Here is a 26,716-nt window from a genome sequence, read left to right as displayed (position 1 = left end):
TACAAAATCAACTTGCATTTTTCAATTTCAAATGAAACATGAGATTGTATTCAAGTCCAACATACCAAGTTATAGTTGTTTACACACACATCCATTTTTGGACGTACGATTTTTTGCAGTCCTTATAAATTCTATTAGATTAAACAGATGATTTCAAACAGATGATGTTTGTCAAGTTCCGTTTAATCTGATAGAATTCATAAAGACGGCAAAAATCGAACGTCCAAAAATCAGTGTGTGTAACCGCCTTAACAGCATACAAAAAATATGTAAATGGGATTATATTCTAATTAGTGGAATTGATATAAATCAATTTATATTCTAAATAGTGTTCATAAATATTTGCATGAATTATTCATTTCAACCTGTAAACGTTGAACGTCTTTGAGTGCCAGCTCCATATCGACGGTAGCCTTCAGCCGATGAAATTCTGGATCAGGTATCAGTTTGAGGGGTGGAGGGGCGGAGTCGGTGACGTCACCAGGCTGGGGGGAAGGGGGCACCCGTGACCTGGCCACAGTCTGGAACTGAGCCACGTGCGAGTCCACATGTAACAGGAACAGCTCTGGGATTTTGTACTTGGGCAACACGGAGCCGAGAAGCGCGTATCTTATTGACTGCAACAAACATATAAATATTTATTAAACGAAATTCCAAACTAAATGCATTTTAAATTCATCTCTATACAAATATTTATTTGAAAAATTAATACTTCTGCCCGGCTATAAGCCGCTTGAGGGTATCAAGTATATTTCATAATATGCATGGCCTCACGTACTCCTGACCTAACGCCAAACAATTTTCACCTTTGTAGCTTCATCAAATATCGTGTGTGTCTCCGCTACCAACTAACCTCGCTGAATTTTCGCTAATTTTAAAAAAGTTGGTTAACTATATCATACGAATAGTAAATACATGCTATCATTACAATTGATTTGACTTTTCATTTGATGATGTGGCAAAGTTTGACAGTAATGTTCACTCTGCTGCCACTTAAACACGAAATTTCAATTGTTTTCAATTTAATTTATTTCACCAAAAACAATACAAAGTTGTGACAATTTAAAAATCAATAATTATTCTAAATAGCTATATAAACTAGCTTAGGTATTCTTATACTCTTATACAATATTCAGAAATTTTAATTGGTTATATTGAAATCGGAATTCAAGCCAATAAATGTGGAATGCAATAACAAATATGATATAAGTGTAACGTACACCCAAATGACACTCCTCGTTGACATCAGAAGGGATGCCCGATAGCTCCCAGACACCCTTGGCCACTTCGAGACTGAAAGTATGCAGAGCCACATCAAGCAGGTAGGCCGGCTTCAGGTGAGGTGAGTTGACGAGGTTGTAAGTGGCATCAGGGTGCTCTTGTAGCCACGGCGTCTCGTTGGCGGTGTGGTTCAGGACCACGTCACAAATGCTCAGCATCTAATAAAACATTGTAAATCAGGCATACCGGTAATAATAATAATAATAATGAGTGACCTGGTTGGCTCAGGTCTAATATCAGAGTTTTCAAGTCGCACTGACCAATTTCAGGACATTTGACATGACCTAACGACTATTATTGGGCAGCCGGGATCGACGGTTTAGCGTGTCCGAAACACTGGCATGGGCCGAGAAAAATATCTTTTCGGGCCGGGATTTGAACCTGGGTCTCTGAATTATAAAGCCAGCATCCAATCCAAATCATCAATTGAAATAAAACTTGTTCAGTAATATACAACATGTAGGTCTGGTGTCAGAGTTTTCAGATCGCACCTGAACAACCAGAATAAAACATATCAAAGCAATATATATCTCTTAGAACAAGTGCACCGTTACAGCTGCATATTTCGATAAGGATTTTAATAATGTTTCAGATCGTGATATGCGATCACTCAAGTAAATTGAAAGATATAAGATTACATTTATCCTCCTCTAAAATATCAAACTCATTTCCTCAAAAAAAAAAACATATAATATAAATTGAAAATTATAAATTGGATACATATTAATATTGTTTCAAAGATTTATCAGTGAAAGGCGTCAAGTTAAAATTTCGATATATATATATATATATATATATATATATATATATATATATATATATATATACTAGCAGGAACCCGTGCTTCGCAAGGATCTATTTTCAAACTTGATAATCTGAAAACTTGACTTAATGAAATTTTAAAGAACTTTAAATAGGCCTATAACCATCCTTGGTTAATTAAGAATCTAGCCTATAAGCAAAATTTCAAGTTAATTAGTCCAGTAGTTCAGACGTGGTGATGCGTCAAACATAATTTTCCTATCCCATACGTGTATAAGCCAACTCTTTATTTTATTATAGATATGGTTAACAATTGCAAGAGATAGGAGTGTGGAACAGAATAGTTGTGAAACTATGATAGCGCCAGAAGTGTCTCAAACACAATAGTAGGTACTACATGAACTTTTTGAAAGTGATTAAAAAAAATGTTAAAACAACAGAACTGAAAGTTGTCAACCTCATCATTCTACCTCCATTTAGAGAGGCTTTTGTTTGAGCCGAATGAAATCTTTTATCTTTTATATATATAAAAAATGAATGTCTGTTTGTGTGTTTGTTCCCTATGACTTGAAAAATACTTGACATAACGGCATGAAACTTTGGGAATATGTTGTGTGAATATTGGGGATGGTTTCTGACCAGAAATTTTAATAGGGTGGCTAATAATGATTATTTATTAATTTATTTTACAGACCTATGTTTTCGAAATTGTCGGCCTAGCGGCTACCGAAGAACGAAAAGATGATAATGATTCAAGATCATATTGAGATAATATGATTTAGCATCTAAAGTTACCAGCTGTAATAAACACGTCACCCTATGATAAATTGTGTAGGCTACTGATATTACAACGGTAGTTTGGAGTTGAAGTGTAGTTGATTGGTACCAGCTGTAGATAATGGTTCCTTAGAAGACCTATACAAATAATTATCACTCCCCTATCATTGAGTAACCGAAAAATGTTGGAAAAAATTATTCACCTCATGGAAGAGAGATGTTCATATTGCATTTATTATTACTGAAGAATGTCAGAATAATTCACAATTTTTTGAATTTAGCTTAGCTTATTTTCATCCTGAAAATCCTAAAATGGAAGATGGAAAGAATATGTCATTCCTGGTGATGTTTCCTGGTGATGTTTACATTGCATATTTCCTGGACCATCTATTGACAATCAACAACTATGAAAACATTGAACTCATCTTTGAAACACTAATTTATCCTATATCTATTTTTTTAATTCAACACTTTACTGTTAGATATTACTACCAATTGATTGAGAAGAATATGTTTTGGGAATAATAAATGCTGCATGACTAAGCACATAGGAAGTCCGTATTTAGATGTGAATGAAAATATTGATTGTCAGATAAATTTCATGATTCACCAAATAAAGTGAAGTATACATTGACTTTTGGCGGTACGAAGTTCGCCAGGTAAGCTAGTTGTAAATAAAGCTTTATTATTAATAGTCAACACTGAAAAAAGACAGGCTCAATCACCAGGAATACTATAAATTCTGTGAAGGACCAGTAAGCCATTAATTTTGATTAGTTTAATCACTTACATTATGGACAATCAATACGTATGACATTTATTAGCTACAAAATAAAAAACTTTGATTGAAGTGACCCCGACTACTACAATATGAATAACCATTTAGATCAAATAAAAGATATTACTCACATCTTTCATCAACTCGTACTTCTTGTTCACAAAATATTAACACAAAAATATGAGTTATATTGAATGAACTCACGGCTAGTACTCAAGTTTGTCTTTTTCTGGCCATGCTACAAATGAATAAAGGTTTATGTTTGACATCTTGTTTTTGTAATCTTGTTGTCTATTAAGAAATTTTTCAATGTGATTTTTGTTTGCAATAAAATTTGAAAAAAAAAGAATTATCAACAAACTCCTAACCAAAGAAAATCTCTGTGCTCTGTTCCAATCGGAATGTATGAGACTCATACAACAATGGAACAAACACGTGGCTAGTGCTTTCGATCCATGGAAAATTAAATTCGATCAGCTGATTGATGAAATTATTTTAAGCTTTCCAATGATTATAACATATGTTAGAATAGCATGTGTCAATTATCTCAGTTCCATATGGCATTCACCTTACCATGTTCATAACCTTACTAAATATGATCCTTTTTCATCCTTTGAAACCCTTAGAGGCAAAATATCTCAAAATCCGTTCTTAGTGCGCGTCTAGCATGTTTGAAGAATATTTGTGCAAAGTTTCAAGTCTGTAGGACAATATTAGTTTGAGCTTTAGTGTGATTTTACATCAAAATTTTCGATAAATGCCCTCTCCTGGACCCCCCCTGTGCTCCTGATCGAAATTTTTCTGCATAGATGTAATTTTTTTTCGTAAAGCTCCCTCAGGGGGGCAAATTTCTGAAAATCCTTTCTTAGTGGATGTTTTCAGGCTACCATAAACAATCGTGCAACATTTCAAGATTTTAGGCTATATATATATATATATATATATATAATATATATATATATATATTATATATATATATATATATATAGGTTAATCTAAGCCTATATATATAATTATATAATCTCATATAATTCTCATCTACAAGTTTGTATAACTTGGACAATCTGATCGATAACTTGACGGAATACATATGAGCCGATGAAAGCCAGAGTGGTTGTCATATTAGTCATATTGTCATATTAAGTCATATTAACATTAACCTTCTTCTGAGAAATTAAAGGTTTTAGTAGAAGCTATTCACTCAATTCCCAAGTGAGAAAGTGATGAATTTAATGTTTTCAGGGCCACAGGCTTGTATTGTTTTCACTAATGACTATTGATTTGACCACAAAAATAATCAATTAACATTTTTGTAGGTGTGTTAATTACATGCACCACTCTGAACACTATGATTAATATGACTTACACCACTATGTATCTCAAAAGACTGACTTACACCACTCTGAACAACACAGGAACAATGACTTACACCACTATCTACTTTTAGAAGGAAGTATTTATTCAATAAAATGTTATGTAGAAATAAAAAATACTTTAGATGGCTAAATTCAGTACAATCTAAGTGTTAATCTTTTTCTTTGAAATTAATTCATTTTAGTTGATGATAACACTCAAAAATAGTAAAACATTCTGGAAGGTAAAAACTTGAATCAATGTTCATTTTAAGCATCTGCAATTTCTTCAGCCTCTACTACTTCCAAAGGTCCCAAGTCTTCCTGTTCCTCTCTTTCATCCTGGCACTGGAGGTTCTGGTAGAAAGAATGGTGGATTGGAGGAATGTATGCCAGTAGGCTAAGCATGTCCATTTTCTTTGCTTTGGTTACCTCTCGCCCATTTGGGTGAAGGAGAAGTTGATCCACATTATGGAGAGATGTATTTCTTCCAGGCTTAGCAGGCTTGATGTTCAACTCAGAAAATGGAATTTCCTCATTCAAGGATTCCTTGTACAGGATGGTGAATGGACGATCTTTCAACAAGCGAATCCATTGGATTTTCAACCAGTTGACCTGGCCATTGGCCAAATTTTTTTTCCGGCGAGTGATACTTGCTTCCAGCTTTGACACAGATTCGAAATCTTCACATTGCATCCGTTTAAAATGGAATGTATTATTTTTCCGGCATTTCAAAATTACATTGTACCAACACTGTGGTTCATACATAAATTTCCCTCTTGCAAAATTTTCAACTGATGCAAAATCACGATCATTTGGGAGATAGGAATGCCCACTCACCATAAATTTGTGGTCAATTATGCTTGCAGAAATTGACCTACCTCCTATCAGCTTCAACAGGTACAGAGGTAACTTTAAATTCCTATTTTGCCCTGTACATGCATCACTGTACATTACAATGTGGTTGGCAGTTGCTGCTTGTGCTTTTAAATGTTCTACTAAGCATGAACCAACTTCTTGGGATCCTCTTGATGCAACTGTCTCATCCCATCCATACATGAAACCTCTGCTTGTTGCTAGCTCATGGACTCCTAAGTTATACACATAAAGATTTCTCTTATAGTAAAACTAGGTTCTCTTATACTAAGACAAAACTGGGAATGGGAGAGCTTTTTCAAGGTCAAATGTTAGGGCATAGTATGTAGGGTCCTCCTGTGCTTTTTTTGCATCTTGACTTCTGGATTCACGAGCCTTCTCAGCCTTTCTCAATTTCTAAATTGCCTTTTTCTTGAGCACTAGCAGAAGCTATTTTAAATTTCAATGCATCACATTTGTTGCACGTGTCCTTCAATGGTGCATGAAAATGAAGGTTGAACTTGTTATTGAAGATTCTTCTATAAACATTCAAACTCACTGGATCTTGGTTCTCTTCAATACATCTCTCCTTGTACAGATTGTACATTATTGTTACATTAATATTAGTTGGTAGAAACCTTCTGTTCGGATTGTGTTCCCTGGTGTAATGGGATTGGTATGATGGAAATGAAGAAATATGATCACATACTGCTTTCTCCTGGATTTCAGATGTTTTATTTGCAGGAGAGTGGTGCCCCCTATTATCAATTCCAGGATCATTATTTTCTCGAATTTTTTTCACTGCTCTTGTCATCCTCCCATCAGAGACAGCTAACGTTTTCAAAAAAAATTGTTTGCATACATTAATGCTAGTTCCACCTACTTGGAATCTATACACATTTGAAGATGATTTAGGTGCTTTAGCTCCACTCCTGGGTCGTCTGTTTTGAGGCTTGTTTTGACTAATAAGGCCACACATGAAAACATTCTGCTTCTCGAAAGAACTGAGTTTCCAGAAGCTGTCAAATATTTTCTTACCTTCAAGTTCATTTATGTTCACAGGACACTTTTTCTTGCATTGACAGTCAAAATGTTCAAACACTTTACCAGCCACATTTTTCCCCTTGGAGTCGATGTATGGCAATCCAGAATTTCGACCTTTCTTCCGTTTCTCTGCTTTGGAGGGCTGTCTCTGTCGTTTCCTTGTCCTTTGAGGTTCAATTTTTTGATGATTCTCAGTCACTTCTGTTAATACTGTAGTCTCAATATCAGCAGGATTGTTGTCTGGAAAACTCTCCTCTGAAACAAAAAAAACCAAAATGTTAGTTGCTTAATTCCTCTATTATTAAACATTCAAGTAGGTATCTTTAATACTGGAAAAAATCATATAAATTATTTAAAGTGTAAATACTTATTTTTAAATAAATATAAAATAAGTAAAAAATATAAATTTCATAAAATTTTATAATACATAATTTAAATAAATTCTCATTTTTTCTTGTATTAGTCTACAAGCCATTCCATTTTACATTTTTTATTCTTTGAAAGTTTTACAATGTAAATTATATTTATGACTTATTCATTCATTTATGTAGATGTTACATTATGATTGAGAAATGGAAGGATCAACCCTAAACTAATTTCCTTGCAAATTTAATTTTTATGAGCAAATATTTAGGTTTCTAGGTTAGATAATTTGAACACAGAAATTGAAAATTTATTGAAATTTGTGAAAAGCATTATAAATAAAAACTAGAGTAGTAATAGTGTTTTACTAGTCATGTTGATTTAGATAAATGAATAATGAAGGGTAACCATAAAAATGGTCACTTACCAGCAGAACTGCTATTTTGTTCATCATGAGGTTTCCATCCATCACTGTCATAAACATCTTCTTCTTCACTAAAATCTGATTCCATAGTTGCTGTAGAATACTGAATAAAATATAATACTCAACGATAATGGAAAATAATAGACAAAAGACACACAAAATCTTGCAGACAGAGTACACAATGGCAGGCACTTCAATAATAGTCAACTCAAAACGATTTCCAAGACCGACCAAAGTGGTGTAAGTCAGACTTACACCATGTTGGCTGAAAGCAAACCAGCTGATTCACTACATGTGCTGTTTAGTGCTGCTCTCTCTGTACAGTTCCTTGAACCTTATGACTTACACCACTCTTCTAGTAATAGATTTATAGTTCTAGAACCCATAACTGGACTTAACTCGGAAATAAAAAAAATTGACTTACACCACTCTGACTTTCACAGGCTCATATCTAGTAGATCTTTAGTATAAATACTGCTGTTCTTTACTTGTGGATTTAGTCTACTAGAGACTGATAATGGTCAACCGATCAACCGAAACCGGCATCTCGATTTTTCATAAATCTGTGGTTGGACATCTAGTCTTTTTATTGAGAATACATGTTTTGCTAACTTTAAAAAAAATATGCATGTAAATATGCCAATGGATCACATGAGTTCTAATGGACTATTTCCACTCAGCTCAGCCGAGCGAGTTGAATAGCCCCATAGGAACTCATGAGTATAATATTTTCACTGTACCGGACACTTACACTGATACTGACATATGGGAATCTAGCTTTACTGTACTTCCTTTTATGGAAAAAACGTTCATTCAGAATTTCTACTTGCAGTTTCTTAATTTGTGAATAGGGAGAATAAAAACTATTAATTTGTTGACTTTAGAAATTTATGAAATGACTGACCTTCCAATCATTCCTCATCTTCTCGGTGAATGAGGCCACTTGGTCAAAGCCCACTTTGTTTCCTCCCTCGCTGAAAGAGGGATTCAGGTCCAGCTGACTGCGAAGGCTGTAAGCTGAGTTCGAACCTCCCAATTCCTACAAAAAAATAATTCAGACGATTAATTATTTATTACCAAATAAATAGTATAGTCGTTTAATATTGATTTATAATCAACAATATAAAATTTTCAACATAACGATTTATGGTTTGTCGGTTGATGACGATTCATGGTCGTTTAATATTGAGTTTAAAATTAACAATATAGTAGTATTTCCAAGATAGAGATTTATGGTTTGTTTAAATTATTATTTAACTTATATGTAACAAAATAAGAGATAGTTTAATTACAATTTCCGGTATTATCGATCCAACATGACGATTTTTAGTTAGTTACAAAGTAATATTTTACACACAATATTTTACAAGTTTTTATTTAAGTTATTTCTAGTTCATCATAGTAAATTTCAACTTCATTTGATCAATTCACTAATGCTGTTTTATTATATTGGAATACAATTTTAAAGTTTACATACATTATTATTCTCACATACTAGTATTTAAAGTTGGTTATTTATTTCTGGTTCATCATAATAAATTTCAACTCAACTGATTTAATTACTAATAATGTCTCATTCAATTTTAGAGTTCCGTGGGATAAATCACTGGACGTATGATCATGACTATTTGAATCAATACCACTCAAAATAATGTCACAAATAAAGCATTAAATGATTTAATAACGTTCAACATTTGAAATCTTCTTGTGGTATTGGCAGTACTCCTCATATAGTCCTACTTAACATAATGTCACAAATATTTGTCATATTTGAGTATGTCATTGAGCAATGTATTAAACAATTTTTATTTCTTTGATAGTATGTATTTATTTTAAAATAATGTAACAAGTCACAAAAAACATTAAATAACGTGTAACATTTGTAAACTTCTTGTGGTATTAGGAGTAATCCTCATAGGTTTACACTCAACATAATGTCACTAATGCATTGAGCAATGTACAGTATTAAACAACTGTGATTGCTTTAATGGGATGTATTTATTGTTTTGTCTATTTATTTGAATTTATAAAAATTGTCAATCTCCTTGTGATATTATTATTAGGAAAACAGTAACGTAAAATACTTTATAAGAAAGTTTATAGCTCTACCTGAATTGGCGTGAAGTGAATAGCATTGTACCCAGTCTCCTTGGCGACTTTCAGTTTGCCTTCCCATGATGACAAAGGCCCGAGACATTTAGCCAGGTAGGTTACACACTGTACGCAGTCCAAGGGAATGTTTTGACCTCTGGCGCTCAACTCTGGATCCACCAGGATGTATCCTGAACCAGCTCGCTCATTACTAAAAACAACATTTCCAATTCAAAAATCTCGAAAGCAGATAATCATCTATCATAAAATAACTTGACCTTTTTATCTTCGAATTCAAAGCCTGCAATTAGAAATATTGTTCACAAAATCGAAATTGAAATCAAAGAAAACTTGCATGGCTTGGTGTACTTGAAAATTACAATATTCTAGTACAAAAATCAACTACTACAGTAGAATGTCATTAATCCGGATTAATTGGGACCGGACCCCATCCGGATTATCAAATTATCCGGATTATCGAAATTACGTTAAAAAAACGGTCAGCACGCACTATTCAAGGAACAAAGCTGTTAAAATTGCATATACAGTATTCAATTATTGGTAGATAGAGTATAAGGTATATACATTCTCCTCGCTTCGCGCCATTCTCCCGTCGCCTGCTCTAAAGTATGGAGCTTAGCGCCGAGGGCAGAAGGTACGAAAATTTTATTTCTTGCCAGAGACGAATCCGGATTATTGACGATCCGGATTTTTGACGTCCGAATTATCGACGTTCTACTGTATTTAGATTATTGAGATTTTTTTATTAAATATCAAACGTTTCCACAATTTGACAATTTTAATAGAACTTCTCAAAAAATTGAAGATTTCTACAAATTGTATAATAAAATAATTCGATGGTGGCTGGATTTCATCAGTGGTAGATTAATGTGCAAAACATGGTGACGTCAAAAAAATAATTAATAATATGGATAAATTAGTAAAATAGTGATGAATAGTAATATTACAATAGACATAAATAGTTTTCCAGTTCAACTTTTAGAGTGCTATCTTTATACTACTGGAATGTATGTAATTCAAATTAAAAAATATTTTTTTATTGCCGTGAACAAATACATATTATTGACAAAGTCATCAGGTAAACATATACATACATACATTTCACATACTCAAAAACAGATAAATTTTATCACAGCAAACAGTTCCGGTACTTAGTTTCTTCACAGTTATATACAGTCATATTTTTAATTGACATTAATTATTATAATAGACGTAATTCAAATAGTAAAATTAAATTTCAGCTGCCACATGTAATGTTGTGCTTGTATGTAATGTACTGTATAAACTGGATGAGGGGTAGTTTGGACATGCGCCTATTAAGCTTTTCCTCTAGTAAGATAATTTTACTTTTTTTATGAAAACTAATCACCTCAATGAAGATTAATTTTTTTTTCTTTTGAACCACAGTAGAACCTCTCATATTCGGAATATCCGACTCCTAGAGATAAGCGCCGAGTGCAACATAAAAACTGACTCATCAGTGCTGTATACTATTTCTTTGTTAATACAGCAATACGATTGAGCATTACTGAGTGTATTGAGTACACCTGTACTTACAATAAAGTGCATTATACGGCTGTTTTTACCCAAAAACGTGTTTTATTGCTCCTCAGTATTTTCGACCACAGCCCGGTCCCGTGAAGGTCGGATATGAGGTGTTCTACTATAAATCAATTTGTCAATACTCAAGTCTTCTAGATAAGCCCTGATTTCTAGGAGTTTAAAGTGAATATCAATATATTTTTTAATACAAAAACTAGTCACTAAATATTAATTTTTGTTACTTTCCAAAACTAAAACAATTCGTCAATAATGAAGTCTTCCAGAGTAGTCCTAATTCCTTTACACGATTACACTAAATTATTTTCACGCTCGGCACTTGCTATTGTAATTTCACATTTTTTTACTTTAAAAAACTAAAACAATTTGTCAATATTGAAGCCTTTCAGAGAAGACACAATTCCTTTTTATGATGAAACTAAATAATTTTCACTCACGGCACTTGCTATAGTAATTTTGCATTTTGGAACCCACCTATGATCGTAGGTGAAATAGTAGTGGAAGGATCCAGGTGCAGTGAGTACAATCCGACAGTAGCGTGCCGTGTCATCGGACTGCGGGCCTTGCCATGCCAGCGGCCTGTACTCACTGCGAGCGAAGGCAGCTGCATCACTTGGTGCGTTTGTGTAGACGGTCACCTGCCGGCCAAACAGGGAAGGTCCCAGGCGCAGGTCCACTGCCCATCCTAAAAAAAATAACACACTAAATAAGTAAGTTAAGAAAATAAATGAAAGAAAGTATAGAACAATGTATATGAGTATAACAATAAGTAAGTAAAAGTATTCTAATGAAACTTCAGATTTGTTTTGTGTTCACAGCATGTGATATACTATTTATGGCGTAGAATTTTGTTGTTTCCATTCAATTTCAATTTATTGGAGAAAAAGATACATTGTAGTGAATGTAGCGAATCAGTGTGGATGGGACAGGCACACTGCCCAAAACCGCACTCCACACAAAATAATACAGAAGAAGAAAAAAAAACAACTTATACAGAAATTAACAAACTTCAGAATTACATGCTAAATCTTAAAATAAAATACTAATTATTTATATCATTATATTCGTATCGTACAATATAAATAAGTTTAATTAAAATGAGAAAAAAATAAAAATAAGTTCAATATAAATAAGAAAAAATAGTTGACTAATTAAACTATTTAGAGATAGATAGCAGAAGAAGAGAGGAGAGAGAGAGTGCTCAAAGTTAAAAATTGACAAAAGAACTAATATTCCAGTAATATAATATAGAGCATGATTTAATAAAGGCATTCAAAGACGGAATGAAGAGATCGATATGACGACGAGATACTGTGTTGAAAAGTCTCATGGATCGATTGATGGGTGAGTTAATATCTTGCAACGTTCGAGATCTTGGTATAAAAAACGAAAAATACTTCCCGCGAGAAACAGTCGGCACATAGAAGCCCAATCTTTCCAGGTGAAAAGGATGATGTGTAAGACCATTGACTACTTTATATAAATGTAAGATGATCAAGACGATTTGTGTTGTTCTTCATTCAAACTAAGATTTTTACTTTCCTTGCCCTATTACCATAGGTAAGGAAAGTATTGCTTTCCGAAAAAAATTAAGGTACCCCAATTTCTGAATTTCTATACGTTTCAAGGTCTCCTGAGTCAAAAAAGTGGTTTTTGGGTATTGGTCTGTATGTGTGTGTGTGTGTGTGTGTGTGTGGTGTGTGTGTGTGTGTGGTGTGTGTGTGTGTGTGTGTATGTGTGTGTGTGTGTGTGAGTGTATGTGCGTCTGTGTACACGATATCTCATCTCCCAATTAACGGAATGACTTGAAATTTGGAACTTAAGGTCCTTACACTATAAGGATCCGACACGAACATTTTCGATCAAATGCAATTCAAGATGGCGGCTAAAATGGCGAAAATGTTGTGAAAAACAGGGTTATTCGCGATTTTCTCGAAATCGGCTCCAACGATTTTGATCAAATTCATACCTAGAAAATTCATCGATAAGCTCTATCAAATGCCAAAAGTCTCATATCTGTAAAAATTTCAGGAACACTGCACCATCTATGCAAAGTTTGATTTTAGATTCCCAATTATCAGGCTTCAGATACAATTTGAACAGAAAATTTCAAGTGAAAAAGATTGAGCATGAAAATCTCTACAATTAATGTCTAGTAACATTTTCACCTAAAATTGAAAATAAGCTCGAAATTCGAGAAAATGTGATTATCCAATTGCAAACTGTTGGCAACTGTTGATTCTATTAAATGATTCACTATGAAGAGATAGCAGACTTCGTGTGTCTGCAGCGCTATTGTCCTGTCACCAGCTGGCTCAGATCTTAGAAAAGTAGTCTTGACGTCACACGAACACTAGCGTCAGTTGATCAATTTTCATAACGGCAAGGAAAGTTGTGTGAGTGCGCCACACCAGATTTTTTTTTAAACTTAAAGAGAGTGAAAGTTGTGTTATTTTGATCACCTTTTTTCAGCCTATAGAGAGTTCCATCATTGTGCTCGCCATCATTAAGGATGAGCGTCTTGATAGGCCCATCACACATCTTAACCGACCCCACGCTACACGAAGAGTCGCTGAAAAAACAAACAAAAAACAGTGAAACTGTATTAAAATTGTTCCAATCTGTATGAATAAACAATAGTTAAGCAATCACATTTGAATTTTTTAAAGCTATCACCGATTTTCAATATATTGAAGCAATTACATTTGAATTTTTCTTCGATTATATTATAGATTTTTATATATATTGCGACAACTAGGCTAAATCTGAATTTTTCAAGCTATAATGTTCACCCTGTTGGATTTTTGAATGAGTGACAGAAACTGGTTTCATTATTCAAATCAAATAAAGGTATATAGTTTGATAATACGATGAAATCAAATAATTAAAAACAAAGGACCTGTGGTTAAAAGTGATGATAAGTTAAAAACCACAATTAATATTTTAGTAAACAAGCTTAGCCACTGTTTTAAATTATTTTTCGTAGAAAATGTTCAAACCAACAGAAAAGTAGTGTAATTGAATGTAGCCTACAATAAATTTTGATATCATAAAAACCAGCAATAATTTTGTAAATAATGTAATATTATCAATGATTTGGAGGTTTCTCAATCTTTTAAAACATATTTGGCAGATATCATTTGTATTAAGTTATATTATTTTTTAATAATCTAGTAAAAAACCATATCCTATTATAACAGAATCACCATAAGCTATTCGCTGAATCAGCAGAGATGTAGTATTCAATACAATTCAAATATTTCTCCTGAAATTTGAAATTAAAACAGAGCTTTTCAGCATTTCATTCATGACTCATTTCGTAGTTCTTGATTGAATGAATCAACTTCTACTATAGTAATAATATTCTAGTCAGAATTAAGCTATTACAATACCCTTTAGAGTTGAATTCTTTCTGACTGGATTGAATTGTTATATATTGCCCTACTATAGAATCTGGAAACTATTTAATGTAGATGAATAAAGGTTATAGGATAATAGTTAATAGATAAAAGTTTTATTTTCCATAAGAAAATAAATACAGTAAGATATAGAATATAGAAGTTAGATACTACAGATACGGTACTATAATATTATGACATTGTCTAGGATGATATTGAAAACTATTATTTTTGAATTAGGAAACAGTACTCACAAATCATAGAAAGTAGAAGGATTCACGTCCAATAGGCATGCAAGCGAATGCCACCAAGAAATAGCCACAAACAACAGAATAATACAGAGAAATAGAAGAAACAAGGTTAAAAGCATGCTTTAAGCAGCATTAGGAAAGCTGCCGATTTGGTAAAGTTAATGAATAATGAGTGAAATTCAGAATGTTATCAGTAATTCCATTTAATATCTAGAATGACCTCAGAACGTACAAAGTGAAACTATATTTAAATCAATTTTTTACAGCTAGAGTAATATCGTCATAATGATAATCATAGTATGTAGAGTATCTACAATTAAAATATACCGGTTTAATAGCTTATGAATGTTGATCAATGAAGAAGTTGGTTTAATTGATAATTATACTGACTTAAAAATACCTTACACTGAGAGTTAAATGTTGTCAAGCAATTTGTATTTATATATTATTGTGTTTATATTATATACTTAGGGTTTATCCATCAAGGGTAGAAATACCACATCATTCACAATATAACTATAATGTAAAAAATACTGGTTTTAATATACGTATTTAATTATGGTTGTAATCTGATAGAACTTTTTTCGTTGTTCTACAGAATATTTGTGTATTTAAAAGCTTTTTACAAATTAACATTTCATACTACAGTAATAACAAATTCAAGGGAAATGTAGGAAATATCCATTTTTTTAAAATCTACAGAATATTTGTGTATTTGAAAGCATTTTACAAATTAGCATTTCATACTACAGTAATAACAAATTCAAGGGAAATGTAGTAGGTATATATCCATTTGTGATGGCACTTATGTTTTCACTCCATATCTCATAGTATATCACATATTATGTGTAAGATCTTTCCAGTAAATAGATCCACCAGCAAGAATAAGCAAGACATTCTCAACCACTATTTATATTCGAAACGTTCTTAATTTGTTCTATTTATTGTTCATTTTTTATCAATCATTAAGCTGTAAAAATAAATATACATCAAAAGGAAATACTTCTAATTTTTTGTTGGATTTCTTTGAGAGAGATTAAGTCCTATTATTCTAAGGCAAAACTATTCAAACGTTTCAAGGGATAACTTACTTATAATTCATCAAACAAAGGGTCATTAGTTAATATCACAAACTCTTTTCGTAACTATCGAAATCGAGTTTAAAAATGATTGAAAACAATACTGTGAAAGATTTCGAGGTAGTTTACTACAAAAAATACCATAGTATAACGTGAATAAAAACGAAAAAGCATACCGAAAGATTAGCTGAAAACCACCAAAAACCAGAATCACTTTAACAGTTTGATGAAGACACACGCAGGAGCTGAGACAGAGATTACCCGACAGCTAAGGAAGTCATTCATCCCACTGTTCGAAACGTTTTCTTCTAATTTCCTCGCCACATCTCGCTGGTCTTGCTATGCTATACTGGGTTACATTTTGCACGGCCTATGATCATTTTCAAAAGAGACATTTGCAATATGGGACACCTGGCAAACCGCAATGCCACGGTCTGCGCCCATGACTAATAGTGAACAGAAGCCAGCTAGACAAAGATGGTAATTCAATATTTTCCAGTTTAAAGTCCTCGGACAACTTTGTTTCTTAAATAGTAGGTCTGGGAGGGATTCAATTAGAAATAATTTGTTTGTTATTATTAATACAACTCATTAGAATGACTCTAATATTCTGATTTCTGAACTCACTATAATAACGATATTTTTATTATTTTGTAATTTAAATGAAATAATTATAAAAAAATTAGATTATTGTACACTATCATAAAATAAAACAATCTTTTGATTCATTTGATTGTTTCATTCAATCGATTGATTCATTGATGGGCGTGCTCGCTTTGGGGTGGAGATCAAGCGGATTTTGTTGGCGGGTCTGCGGGGGTAGCGTGTGCGCTTGGAACTGGTCTGGTGGGCTGTGTGAATGATTATATTAATAGTTCCTTTTTTCTACTATTGTTTCTTGAATTATATAATTGACATTTTAGTCTAAATGCAGATTGACTGTTTTGTTCCAACTATGTTTCTATTTTGTAGCGATATTATTTAATGTATTTTTATTTATATAGACTGTTACACTGTAGGTTTTATTTATTCAATTGCATTTTTTATGTTGAGGTTGAGTGGTAGAGAGGACTTAAAAGTCCTAACTCCATCTAACAAAGAATTTTTTTCATTTCATTTCATTGTAGTTATATAATTTTCAAGTAAATAAGTTTTCTCTGATGGTATATACTGTAGCAGAAACATGTGTCTACAAAATTTATTTGATTTGTCGTACGTCTACAATAGCCTACAAAATAAATTATTATGTCTGTGATTAAGGTACGGTGCTGTATGTTAATTTCAGCCTCGTCTCTAGGGTGTTTGAATAAGAGACTGGTCCTCCCAATTAGAAGAGATTGGCAATCACCGAACATGCCATTGACTACTATAGTAAGGTCCACGTTATAATGACAGTATTTGATCAACTTTGGTTTTGCTATCCTTGTCTATCATTCGACATAGCCGGTGGTACTATCCTTTTCTAGGTCCACAACAATGCCAATTATGTTTTTGAAAGTGTAGAGATATAATTAATTAATGCAGAGAATCGGCATCGCTATTCTTCTATCTTTATCCACTGCCATTATAACGTGGACCTTACTATAGCTCATCGCTTAAGTAACTTCGAAAGCAAGGTAATACGTAATGATTATGCACCCAATCAATTAGCCATATCAATTCTATTCCATATTTTGATAACATTATCGATATAGATACAGTATGAATGAAAATTAGAACCACATAAAATAGATGAAAACTGAGTTATTTATGTATTTTTAGTTTCATTTCTCTTGGGCCAACTATATATTATAATCTATGATAAGTTATCTGAGAAAGGAACCTACAATTATATTGAGTCAACTTTATAATTATGTAAAATAAATCTACAAGACTCTTGAAACAATATGAGCAATACAACTAATAGTGGTTGTATAAAAAATAAAGAAGGTATAGAGAAAGTAGTATGAAAAATAAGAATGAAAGTGCTACAATTCATCAGCTCAGATTTACCAAGACAGTGCAAAAGATATTTTTCATTTTTTTTTACAAAATATACCAATTTACTCACTCCGACTGCAATTTACGACTGCTGACTCATTGTGAGTCATTTTCAATAGTGACATTATCACTTCTAGTATTCCAATCCTGTAAAATGTGGCGAAATTTTTCATTTAAAATGTTAATAGACATTTTCTCATAGGGTAAAGCAATAAATTTGCCAAACAAGTACTGTCTGGGCGAGTCGAGGGGCATTAGTACTTATGGCACTTATAGGGTTATACGCTTATAGAAATATCGCATAGAGTTGAATTGATTGCTCCTATTACACCACAGGGACATTAATTGTGAAGTCATCCTCAAGACATTAACACTTTTAGATCGTATGAGTCCTCAATAATCATGTTTAATCAATTATTTCTGAAACACATCATGTCTCTATGAGGTGATCTAGATTCCATACCAACAACACTTTATATTCATTCGTGAATCAGTTAAACAAATAGAATGGAATACTTCTCATCACGTATATATGAGACGCGAGCATCTATATAGATTGCACGTGAACGGCACTCATAATTGATTGATTAATTTAAAAATATAAGGATTATCCAGATGAATCTAGAATCTAGTTCATGTAGAATCTCGATTATCTTAATCTAGTTCACCTCTCATATAAAGTAGATTTTATAAACAAAATATGGATATTCTGAAAATCGAAATTCTATATTGTTTTTAACTTTTCTTATTGTTCAACTGATATTATTCATAAGAATGAATATTGAATACTGTTTAATTATATAATCTAGATGTTCACTCCTCATTTAGATGTTACAGAGAAGAATACTATTTTATTCTGATAACTAATTATTGAATTTATTCATAATTCAGTGTGTGACACAGATACATGCACCATACTCAACATGCTTGACTGAGCAACAACAAGGTTTATACATAGAATGATGAAATGTTGAAAATATTTCCACAATTTCCCCAATTTCAAAAGACCAATGAATACAGAAAACAATGCTAATAAGGCACTAATTTCTCTATTCTTATCCTTTGATAAAACTTGAAATAAGTTGACATGAGATAATGTTAACATACGTTTCGAATATTAGAATTAATTTTACTGACCAACATGTAAGTTAGAACGAACTTGAATGATGCTTACATGAAATCTAAACAGTGTTCTTCCTAAATTCGAAAGTATACCGTGAATTAAAACAAGGTTTTCAGGTGATGAACAAAAGGTTCACACAAGATCAACATGAAATTCACATGATGTTTCCCAATTTACAACAACCATTGTGTGAAATAGAATGAATCTTGAATTATGTCTACATTAAATCCAAGCAATGTTCATTACAGGTTTAAGAGACTACCAATAATACAGAGTGATTATAAAAGAACTTTACAACTTTGAAAGCACATAAATATTTATTGAAATTACTTACAGAATTGGGAAAGGTGTAATTTTGTTACAAAACACTTCAAGTTTAAGGTGTGGGTGTTATTTTGGTTCGATGTGACAGCCGTTGGTAATGCGACTTACATCCCACAGATGAAAGATTTCTTGCCTCACTCGTACCAGCATATTAGGCTTAAGTTGTGCAACCGTAGCGATCCGATTTCGGAGGTCATTAAGATTGTCTGGTAGAGGCGGAACATAAACCTTATCCTTAATGAAATCCCACAGGAAGAAATCCATTGGTGTTAAATCCATCGCTCCAGTGAGCATGGTAGCCATGCAATTGGCCCTATATGGTAAATCCAGCGAAGTTGAAAGCAGAATTCCAAAACTAAAACTTCTCCGTGGAAATGAGCTGGTGCACCGTCATGCTGAACAAGATGAACAAGTGTCCTTTTACTTTCAGCATATTTCTTCCTGTGGGGTTTATTAAGGATAAGGTTTATGTTCCGCCTCTACCAGACAATCTTAATGACCTCCGAAATCGGATCACATTCGGATCGTTGAGGTTGCACAAGTTACGCCTGATATGCTGGTACGAGTGTGGCAAGAAATCGACTATCGGTGGGATGTATGTCGCATAACCAACAGCTGTCACATCGTACCAAAGTAGCACCCACACCTTAAACTTGAAGTGTTTTGTAACAAAATTACACCTTTCTCAATTCTGTGAGTAATTTCAATAAATATTTATGTGGTTTCAAAGTTGTAAAGTTCTTTTATAATCACCCTGTATTATAAGAAGGTTTACATGGAGTATATTCAATCCATCTATGGAGTTTTCATACAATCATTGAGTAAAGATACCGTTTAATTGTCTCTGATTATGAATTGTCCTTGATTATTTGTCTCTGATACAATCTAATGTTTATCCCAATGTGAATTAGAATAAATATTGTCTAACTAGGAAAGGGATATCTAAATACTGTTCACCCCATTTTTGTCTAACCAATATGTGAGCAATGTGAGTTAAAAGACATCAATATTCACCCCAATTTAAATGCCAGATGCGTTTCTGAGCGATTTTCTTACCCGACAATTCTACGCCAGATGATTGGACATGCTTTGGCCAGCCCGTTAGCAATTAGCAGCAGCGCGTTAATAGTTTGCACAAGTATCTGCTGGATAGCAAACCTTCTGATTAAAGGCCGGGATGGCCCCGTTCCCATAACTTCACTGTACTAGCACGCCAGTCAAGCTACTTGCTTCAAGCTGGCTTCTGCACTGGCACGCCAGTCAGACTACTTGCTTCTAGTTGGGTCTGGGATTATTGTAGCTGTCAAGAGATGCCTGCTAAATCATCCACGAGTGTTTGCATAGAAATTGCTGTGAGAGGAAAGAATATTCAATAAGAATTATCAAGTAAATTGAGAATTTTTTTCAACTTGGAAGTGGAGAATTTTTATAGATGTAAATAGACTAGTATTGGAATCATCCAGCAGTGGTTGCATAGTAATTGCTGTGAGTGAAACCTAGACTTTTTATGTAGAAGTTATAAGGTAGTCGAAAATAGTTCTTATAAAATAGAAAATAGATCTTACTAAGGAGTAGACCTGTTAATTGAGAATAAATTGCATTTAAAGTAAAACACTTTTGTTGGCAATGTTGCCTGTCAAATCTGCAAGTTTTCTACACCTATCACAAGACTATTCTACACAATTTAAATATTTATTATATTTTTGAGTAGCCTAGCTATCTTGGATTCCAATAATAATATATCAATAAAAATATATTACTTTTCATAATTGTTCGTGAATTAAATTATAATAGGCTTTTGTACATTATAATGAACATTCTGTTTCTTTCCCCATGTAATCTACAAATATCTTTTAGCAACAAACAACTTTTCATAGTATATTGCTCTAATATCATACAGCTACTGAGCTTTCTCCTACACCTATTAGCAACGATTTTCCCATCAATAGATATAATTATTTAAATTATTGTTATCGTCCTCAAAATAGGCTTATATAAGATAATCACTAGATCAGTTTAAATTATTGATAAATAAATTCAGATAAAATCAGATAATACATTACAAGATTAAGCCCCCGTTGCACAAGACTTAAATTTTAATCGTGATAAAATGTCACGAGAGCTGATCTGAGAAGCCCGTTGTTGCGAAAAAGTTTCCTTTGATTGGTTCTCGTGACATTGAATCATGATTAAATTTTAAGACTTTTATGTAACCGGGACTAAATATTATTAATAAATATACATTTCAGTGGAATTGAATGATGAATAATTCTAAGAACCCATAACTACTATGTGAAAATTGGAGACGAAATAAAAATTTGATATGAATTTAAAAATGTTTTGAAATGAATACAATCGCATGAAACTCACAGAGATGTATAGCACAAAGTCACTTTTGCTGTGTCAGTAGCACTATTATGGACTGAACTGAAAGTGGAGCAGATTCAAATCAATCTGAATGACAGCAAAATGACAGATAACATCGTATTCACTATTTCCAAAATTATCGTAGTGTGAGCAGCGTTGATAGTGACCTTCAACTTTAACCTTTATCGAGAAACTACAACTAAATAGACCTAACTGTATCTGAATAGTTAGTTGAGTGAGTGCAACGACATCTTATTGGTTTGCATGTTAATTGAGTAGGAAGGGAATTGATTAGGCCTATTAATAAATGAGATGGATGTATAGTAGTCATGAATGGGTTACTGAATTCAGAAAAAAAATTCTTCAATATTTTAAAATTATCATCTGCTTATCTACGATAAATCACAAGGAGTGAATAGAATAATTATAATTGTTCTTTTTGAAATTGAGTCAATATATTTCGAACTTTCTTATAATTAATATTTGTTTCCTATGTCACGACCAGAGATCAGGATTGACTGTGACGTGATTGGACCTCACTTGGTCCTTGTCGTGGAGGTTTACATGCAGTAAATAATAGTTAATGTCAAAACAGCTACATTAACTTTTCAATTGAACTGGATCAAATATTTCTAAACGAATTACAGTCATATTAACGAATTCTATTGAGACTTTGATTTACTTGAATTTGACCCGGAACAAAAAAAATTTTCGGTGAATTTTTATTTGATTTTTTTTGGATGATGGTCACAGGCTGATGAGCAGATAATTTGGCAAACATTGAATCCATGACTAACTTTGTTGATTTTGACAAACTTAAACCCACGATACATAACAAGGATATCTTATTATGCTGCCTTTAAAAATCTGATTGAAGTTGTGGTTGTCAATTTCAACATCATAAACCAATATTCAGGAGGTTACAAGTATTAACTTTGTTGATTGCATCCTAGAGACGGCGACTACGGTACACAAAAATCCTGCAAAAAACTCTAGTATTCATCAAGACAATACTAGAAAAAAGGGAATGTTCAAATCAAAAGGCAAAGAACAACGATGAGTTATTGTCTAGTGCCAAGAACTTCACCAGCAGGGTATACAACAAGCTCCCCTTACAGATACAAAAGAGCAGGGCTTTTGTGATCGCAAAGAGAATTTGGAAGAGCCATATTCTTGAAAAGGCATACTACTTCATGAAGGAGTTCTGGGACTTCCCTATAAATCAAATGAGACAAATGACGACCACAGCTGCATGGGTTCTAGTGGGATTACTTCAAGTAAGCAAACATAAGTAAGTAACAAAAGATTTATTAATAGCAGAATTCTATAAAAAGTTTATCTTTGATAGTCTACAAATATACGATATAGTGAGGTCTACGTTATATTGACAGAGGATAAAGATAAAAGAATTGAGTTGCCAATTCTCTGCCTCAATAAATTATATTTTTACATTGTCAAAATCAGATTTGGCATCGTTGCGGAGCTAGAAAAGGATAGTGCTACCTGCTTTGTCGAATGATAGCAACACCAATGTTAATCAAATACTGTCATTATAACGTGGACCTCACTATAAGCAAGTTATTCTAAATTAAGAACCCAAGGTCCGGTTTCCTTCCCCATGGATTTGATGATCTATTAGATTCATTAAATCTAATATTTCCTAATATTAAATCTAATATTAGTTTATTTAGTGAGTATTTTAGAAATTGGGCCTAAACACAAACATCCGTTCAATCTGCAGCTATTCATCAACATCTAGGGTAGCCTACATTATTTTCATTGGAATTAATAATTTTTCATCATGAATATTCCTGTCATGAAGCATAAAAATATATGGCCTAGGTGATTACAAAATGAAAAAAAATACTAATATAGTGCAGGTAATAAAAATAAGATATTAATAGAGAAATGTATATAAGTAATAAGAACTTTATTTGCTTTAAGAATAGAAAGAATTGGTATAAATTCCTATTGTCCTCTTTAACTGGGAACACCAGTACCTGGTATCCCACATGAAAAATAAGATTATGATGACTGGTATCTGAGTCGAGACACCGCTGAAACACCATTGGTCTTTCACTACTTATGTTTCAGGTTGTTTTACATACAAACACCACTCGTGTATCGAGCGGGTCACAATATATTTAGCCTATTTCTATTAAATTCTTTACTCAAGGTACATCAGATTATGGTGTTTGTTATCTCACTCGGAATACCGCTGAGACACCATTGGTGAGTCAATTTGCTTTATATTTGTACACCATTTGTGTATCAGGGAATTTATTCCTTTTAAACTACACTAGGGGACCAGTGACACGAAATTAAGGTGTGCGGTTGGTATCTCACTTAAAATACCGCTGATACACTGTATGTTAATATGTACTAGTATGAAACGGACTAATGGAAAATAGGCTTCAAGACCTAGTAGAAGAAAGTAAAATATTGATTATTTAATAACCATCAGCCTTCAATAATTTTATTTCATGGGATAAAGAGGATCGCATATAAGGGCCAAATTACATTTGATTAATATAAATTAATTACTAGATCAAGAAATAAAGCAGAAGCAAAATCAATTAACCAAAATTAAACATGAGATTAGTGGTTATTAGTATGACAAGTTATGTCAAGTCAGTAATGACAAGATAGGTTAGTTGGAGCACAAGACAAACTTAATAATTGTTAAACTTACGGAACTAAAAAGTTTAGAAGGATGAAACAAAATTTAATAAATTAAACATAGAACTAAAATTGTAAAAACAAACAACGGTAAACGTGATAAATTTCAAATTGTCATTGATATTGAATGAAGGTTATGTATGTAAAAACTGAAAACATAAAGACGCATCAGCTGATTGGTTTCCACTCACCACTGCCTATTAGATAACGGTGATCTGGAAATATCAATGAGCGGGATACTTCAAATTTGCAAGTTTTCATTCCTCAACTGGAAAATAATTGTCATCTCAAAATTGATCTGTAAAAGCATCAATATGTTTTCAGTATTATTTTTCTACAATTCCCAAATCCAGCATATTACCAAATATAAACAATATACCACGTTTTCTGAATAGAAAATTGAAACATTTCTTTTAGGTACCTTATTTTCAGCACTGATAGACTTACCTCCAATAGAATGTAGTTTGTATTGTAATCAATACCTAATATCGGGGCACCGAGCTTCGCTCGTTATTTTATTTTTGTTTGTATTATAAATTTTTACTAATTTTATTATGAAAACCTTTAATCCTATATCAGTGAATGAAGTTTGTAAATAGTAATTATAACACGCAATAAGCAACTAATTACTTATACCCCAACACATATCATTTATAGTGGGGTGTATATTTATTCATTGAAGTTATCGTTTATTCACCGCTGATTTATGTAGTTACATTACAATATTCTAATGTTCCATTCAATCTTCATTGTAATTAATAAGTTTTCATAATATGTGAAATTTGTTGCATAATTATGCTGTTGTACTGTAATTTATTGTAGATTCGTGTATAGACCAGAATGTATTGTGACTTACATGAGTAAATAAATTTGAATTCATTTATTGATAAACCAAACACAATTTTCTTTAAATTATCGTGTTTATATTTTACAGCTGGCTATACGTCAGCTTATGAATTTCGGAGATGAGATATTTTGATTTTCCACAGACGCACTTTTTTATTATCTACAGACGACGAAAGTCTCAGCTGTTTTTCCAAGGATGAATTATCCTTTTAATGTCGTTCAGCAAGTTTTCCCAGGGATGAGACCTAGTGCAATCAAATTTTTTTATCATAAACCTATAGTGAGGTCCACGTTATTATAATGACAGTGTTTGATCAACTTTGGTTTTGCTATCCTTGTCTATCATTCGACAAAGCCGGTGGTACTATCCTTATCTAGGTCCATAACGATGACAATTATGTTTTTGACAGTGTAGAAATATTTAGATGTGTTAACAAAATATAATACTTCTATCTTTATCCACTGCACACTATACTATGGACCACACTATACTATGTTCCAAATTTCGGAAAATCGTTAGAGCCGTTTTCGAGAGTTGTTGGACATAAATAAATATAAATAATCTGTATATAAAAATACAGAAATTGCTCGCTTAATATAATAGGATAATATTATTATAATTTATGTCTCAACTAGTACTCACTCTTGGCAAATAGCCAACACTATGTAAATGCCGCTTCCACACTCATTCCAAGTGCTTACAAATGATGATGAGTACTAGTGGATGGATACTATCCCACCGCCCGTTTGCCGCATAATTGGCCCAACAAAGGCAAATTGGCCATGGTTCCAATTTGGCTAGCCCTGGCAAACCACACTAGTCAACCAATGCGTGATGTTTAGTCATCTGCTCTTGTGGTTTGATCCGTATACTGTGTAATTCAGTTGAGATTTTTGTATTGATTTCCTGGACATTGTTAAGGCGTTACTTTTTGTTTTTATTGTGTTGATATTTCCAATCTCCAACTCCATTTTAATTCGCCAATTTGAACGCAGGGCTCCGTGCAGCGAGCGCTTGCCAAATAAGTGTGCTACCGCTGGCCTTGGTTGGGCACGCACCACGCAGTGTGGATGCCAAGACCAACGCAGCGAAGCTTAACAGGCTGGGCCAGCTTACTATGTAGACTAAGCATTATGGATGTATACAGCGAGAGAATGGTGCTGGCATTACTTGCGAGGCAAGTGAAGGCGAACGATGACTATAGTAGCCACACTCTCGCGCTTGTCGTCATTTGTACGCACTTGGCAAGAGTGTGGAAGCAGCATTAAATGCTTACCGGTAAATAACAAATTTTGTTAACACATCTAAAGTTATATTTGCCTTAATCTAGTTAAAAACATGGTAGAATGATTGATATTCA

The 26,716-nt window shown here is 33.0% G+C and overlaps 2 protein-coding genes across 3 annotated transcripts in view; both read right to left on the bottom strand.

Moving 5' to 3' along the window:
* LOC111056404 (glycogen debranching enzyme) overlaps positions 1-21,983 on the bottom strand; it is a 59,283-nt gene extending 37,300 nt beyond the window's left edge. The window contains 8 exon segments of the mRNA XM_039437161.1: positions 381-617; positions 1,221-1,439; positions 8,541-8,675; positions 9,746-9,938; positions 11,783-11,993; positions 13,771-13,880; positions 20,520-20,813; positions 21,834-21,983. Coding sequence (XP_039293095.1) covers positions 381-617; positions 1,221-1,439; positions 8,541-8,675; positions 9,746-9,938; positions 11,783-11,993; positions 13,771-13,880; positions 20,520-20,656 — 1,242 coding nt within the window. The 5' untranslated portion in view covers positions 20,657-20,813; positions 21,834-21,983.
* On the bottom strand, positions 4,823-7,925 carry LOC120353433. 2 transcript variants are annotated; one of them, XM_039437159.1, is made up of 2 exons: positions 7,640-7,925; positions 4,823-7,104 (listed from the first exon to the last, which is right to left on the bottom strand). In XM_039437159.1, exons 1-2 carry the CDS (start codon positions 7,722-7,724, stop codon positions 6,206-6,208), a joined length of 984 nt encoding a protein of 327 aa, XP_039293093.1. In that variant the 5' UTR covers positions 7,725-7,925; the 3' UTR covers positions 4,823-6,205. The 2 variants fall into 2 exon arrangements, with proteins under 2 accessions (XP_039293093.1, XP_039293094.1); XM_039437160.1 differs by having other exon boundaries at positions 4,823-6,041.
* Positions 21,984-26,716: the final 4,733 nt, after the last annotated feature.

This window comes from Nilaparvata lugens, chromosome 10, assembly GCF_014356525.2.
Source record: "Nilaparvata lugens isolate BPH chromosome 10, ASM1435652v1, whole genome shotgun sequence".
Lineage (NCBI taxonomy): Eukaryota > Metazoa > Arthropoda > Insecta > Hemiptera > Delphacidae > Nilaparvata > Nilaparvata lugens.
Note: the sequence above shows the minus strand (reverse complement) of the source record. Positions and strands in the feature narration are given on the sequence as shown.

What these genes read in the sequence shown, in the direction of transcription:
- LOC120353433 (XM_039437159.1), bottom strand. Translation starts at nt 7,724, where the DNA reads ATGGAATCAGATTTTAGTGAAGAAGAAGATGTTTATGACAGTGATGGA. An exon ending in ACAAAATAGCAGTTCTGCTG is followed by an intron (nt 7,105 to 7,639) that starts GTAAGTGACCAT and finishes TTTTTGTTTCAG; the next exon opens with AGGAGAGTTTTCCAGACAAC.